The following is a 3,715-nucleotide window of genomic DNA, read 5'->3' as shown; positions in this document are numbered from 1 at the left end:
TATATTTGCATAATCTAAAATACTGGCTTCCGTGTGCAGGTGAGGATGAGGCACCTGAGAAAGATGACATAAATGCCAAGGAAGGGAATGAGCCACCTCACAAGAAAAACAAGAAACACAGAAAACACAAGAGCAAGAAGAAGAAAAGGAGGAGGAAGGGGGAAAAGGAGAGCAGTTCAGAATCTGGTGCTGATTCGGATGTAGAGCCACCACCTCCACCGAGACCTGTCAGGACAACCAGAGCCAGGTCAGTAGAACTAAAATGTTATCTAACATTACATTTTGTGAAAATGTGTAAAATAAATTGATTGTTGTCTGAGACTTAATAGATTTATTCTTTCAACCTCCATGAATTTTTACATTTTTATCAAATTCAAGCTGGATACTAAATAAAAATTAAAGCTGTGTACTATTTATTTATTTTTTGTCAAAATTTCTATATTTCTTCAAGTTACTGTAATTTGCAATAGGAGGTGTAAAAGGCACTAGACACCAATTCAGTTTAACACACATCTATCCAAATTTCCTGTATTATCTCGGGAGATTTGTCTGAAAAAAGCCACCAATCCCATCACAATACTTTTTAGGCTTGCCTAAACTAGATTTTGTACCTTACCCAAACTGTGACCTACTTTTTTTTTTTTTTTTNNAATGGGATTTCTTTTTTTTTTTTTTTTTGTATTGGAGACAACACATTAAGGAAAAACGACAATTTATGTGAACACTTTCTTTGTGTTTGTAGTGCCAGACTGGCTGCAGCAGCTACAGGACCTGACGACAATGCTGGGCTGAAGGAAGAGGGCAAAAGGGATGTAATTACAGGTAGGAGACTCTTACACACAAACACAATTCGTATTTTCTTTAAAAGAAATGGATTCATTTTATTGAAAAAAAAAAAAATCCTCACTTCTCCTCTCAGATCGTGCGGAAACGGAGGGTGATGCAAAATCCAAAAAACACAAAAGACATGCTGCTAAGAAGAAGAAAAAGAAGAAGAAGAAGGATGAAAAGCAGGAAAAGAAATCCCCATCTCGCTCCCCATCTGAAAGCAGCTCAGCTTCAGGTTCTGAGTCTGAAGGTGAAGGAGGTAAAGGGGCTGGTGATGGCAAATACTCTCCAGCTGCAGCATCTGACCTGCAGGAACCAGTGTCCAAACTGGTTCCAAAAAGCAAACGAGGGGAGGAGAAGGGGGTTCCTATCCTTACACAGAATTCTGATGTGCTTGGAGTGAAGAAAGAGGCGATATCAGATATGGCTGTGTCCCCATCTGGAGGCAAGGGCAGTAACACCAATGGCTCAGAAAAGGACACTAGGTCACCCTCTGCAGGCCAGGATGAGATAACACAGACTGCAACAGTTAAGGTTAAGACAGAGGGTAGTCATGCTGGTAGTACATTCAGTCATGCCCATGAACTCCCTGACATCATCCCTAAACAAGAAGGTGCTACCCCAAGAGATGACCCAGGCCTTAAAGATCAGGCCAATTCAGTTCAGCGGCCAAAGGCCAAGGAACATGATTCTTCCAGGTCAAGGTCTCCCTCCCCTTCCAGGGGCCTAGACATTAAGAGGTCTGGGTCAAGACATAGTCCGTCACCTTCACCTAGTCCTAGTAGGCAGCAGTCCGATGGTCAAACAGCAACAGCAGTGAAAGAACGGTCAAGAAGCCTTTCCAGGTCAGTCTCAAAGGGAAAACGCTCTATAACCCCTCTAAAGAGCCGGCAGCTGTCCCGCTCACTGTCCGGCTCTCAGTCCCCTAAATCTAGGAGGAAGTCACTCTCCCCGTCCCCAAAGTCAAAGTCACCCAAAAGAGCTAGCTGTCGGTCCCGGTCCACCTCTCGCTCCCCCACCCCCAAGAAGAAGGTGCCAAAAGCGTCAAAGAAGTCCAAATCTCCTAAACGTCGGAGGACTTCATTGTCTGTTTCCCCAAAGCGACGCAGAAGTTCCCACTCACCTAAAAGAAAGGTGTCACGATCCCCTAAACGTGGTGGGCGCAGGTCCCCCTCTCTATCTCGGTCTCCAAGGAGAAGTCGAAGGTCAGAGTCACGGCCCCGTGGAGGCAATAGGCGTTCCAGGACCCGCTCACCTAGACGAGGTGGTGCAGTTGGCAGGCGTTCACGATCACGTTCCATTAATAGGACCCGTCGCTCCCACTCTAGATCAAGACGCCCTGTTCATCGCTCCAGGTCCCGGTCACTGGGAAGGCGCACAGGAGGCAGGCGCTCCAGGAGTCGATCTGTGTCTAGACGTAGGAGGTCACCACCCCCGAGATCCCGCCGCTCACGATCCCGGTCTGTCCGCAGGAGCAGGCGGACTCGATCACGTTCTGTTGTAGTTCTTAAGCGCAACCGTCGCTCCAGATCTAAGAGTCCCCGCAAAAGGACCAAATCCAGGACCCCTCCTTCCCGACGAAAGTCCACATCCCGATCACCTGTCAGAAAGCGCTCTCGATCCCCTGCCAGGAGAAATCGCTCTCCACAAAGGTCTAGCAAACGCTCCAAATCCCGCTCCTTGTCTCGGAGGCATTGGTCAAAGTCACGCTCACCACCACCTGGCAAGAGGAGGTCCAAATCTCCTAGGAAGGGTGGAAGAAGGTCAAAGTCTAAATCTGACTCTGCGGTTTTGAATAAATCGAAGTCCAGTTCCAGGTCTGTGTCAAGTGATGGGGGGTCTGAGAGCTCCTCCCCAGCCAGATCCACATCTTCCTCTCCTGTTAAAGAAAAGAAGCCACCCTCTCCTAAGGTTGAGCAGCCAGCTGGTGGGAAGGCAACGAGCGAAAGTGGAGATGTTCCAGTTACAACAGGTCAGACCTTTTCCATGGCTTTGTTTTCAAGCATCAGCTACGATAAGATTGTTAAAAAGAGCATTCCATTACAAAAACAAAAGCGAAACTCAACTTTCTGTTCTTTACAAACTGGCAGATGTTATTTGTAATATCAATTTTAAGTGTAAAAGTGCAATATTAAAACTCGGCAATGACACTTCAGTAACCCCTTAACCCACAGTCATCCAATTGTAGTGTATACAGATCTTAAAGTACGGGCTACAAAAATATAATATTCAATCTTCAGTAAGTTGTGATAATGTTGCCTTGAAAGGGCCTAATGTGTCTTTATGCCTTATCATTTTATTTGTACCATGCAGGTGTGTGGAAACCCATGACCTCAGCAGTTGCCTCCAGCCCCCCTGCTGCAAGCTCCTCTGATAAGTTGCCGCCCCAGACGCTTGCTCCCAACAATGACAAGCAACAGAGAGAGAGTGCCAGCTCATCCAATGAACAAGATGTCTCCAGGTCTGGTTCCAGAGAGCCTGGCACTAGCCCAGAAAAGTCAGATTGTTCAGAAGGCTCAGATGAAGAAGAGGAATCTCCCGTTAAAACCCTTCTCAGGCTCCTCAGCTCTACAGTTCCTGCATCTCCGGGAGAGCAGAAGAAGCAGCTGTCCAAGTCACGCTCACCTGCGGATCGCAGGAAACTTTCACGCTCAACTTCTTCGCCTCGGCGATCTACGTCCAAGTCTGCATCCAGAAAGAAGCAGTCTAGGTTTGTTGTGTGTATGTGCCTGTCCTGTGTGTGTGTGTGTGTTGGGGGGGGGGGGGTTCTGTGGGAGTTAAATACTTTAAAGTTTATTAAGATTTCGAAAAGTATTAATATTAAAGACCTAATTCTCACATTATGCTGCACTAATAGTTGTAATTTAAAAGGCAGTACTGTGCATAG

General features: G+C 46.5%; 1 protein-coding gene across 1 annotated transcript in view; it reads left to right on the top strand.

Annotated features, from left to right (window-relative positions):
• Nucleotides 1–39: 39 nt before the first annotated feature.
• Nucleotides 40–3,715, top strand: part of si:dkey-67c22.2 (uncharacterized protein LOC792544 homolog) — a gene marked incomplete at its 5' end in the record, with an annotated part of 6,841 nt that continues 3,165 nt past the window's right edge. The window contains 4 exon segments of the mRNA XM_035676584.1: nt 40–247; nt 743–822; nt 920–2,800; nt 3,142–3,538. Coding sequence (XP_035532477.1) covers nt 40–247; nt 743–822; nt 920–2,800; nt 3,142–3,538 — 2,566 coding nt within the window.

This window comes from Morone saxatilis, unplaced genomic scaffold, assembly GCF_004916995.1.
Source record: "Morone saxatilis isolate NCDOM2014 unplaced genomic scaffold, NCSU_SB_2.0 Contig5, whole genome shotgun sequence".
In the NCBI taxonomy this organism is placed as follows: Eukaryota; Metazoa; Chordata; class Actinopteri; family Moronidae; genus Morone; species Morone saxatilis.
The sequence above is the reverse complement of the archived record's forward strand: the minus strand, read 5'-3'. Positions and strand labels throughout refer to the sequence as shown.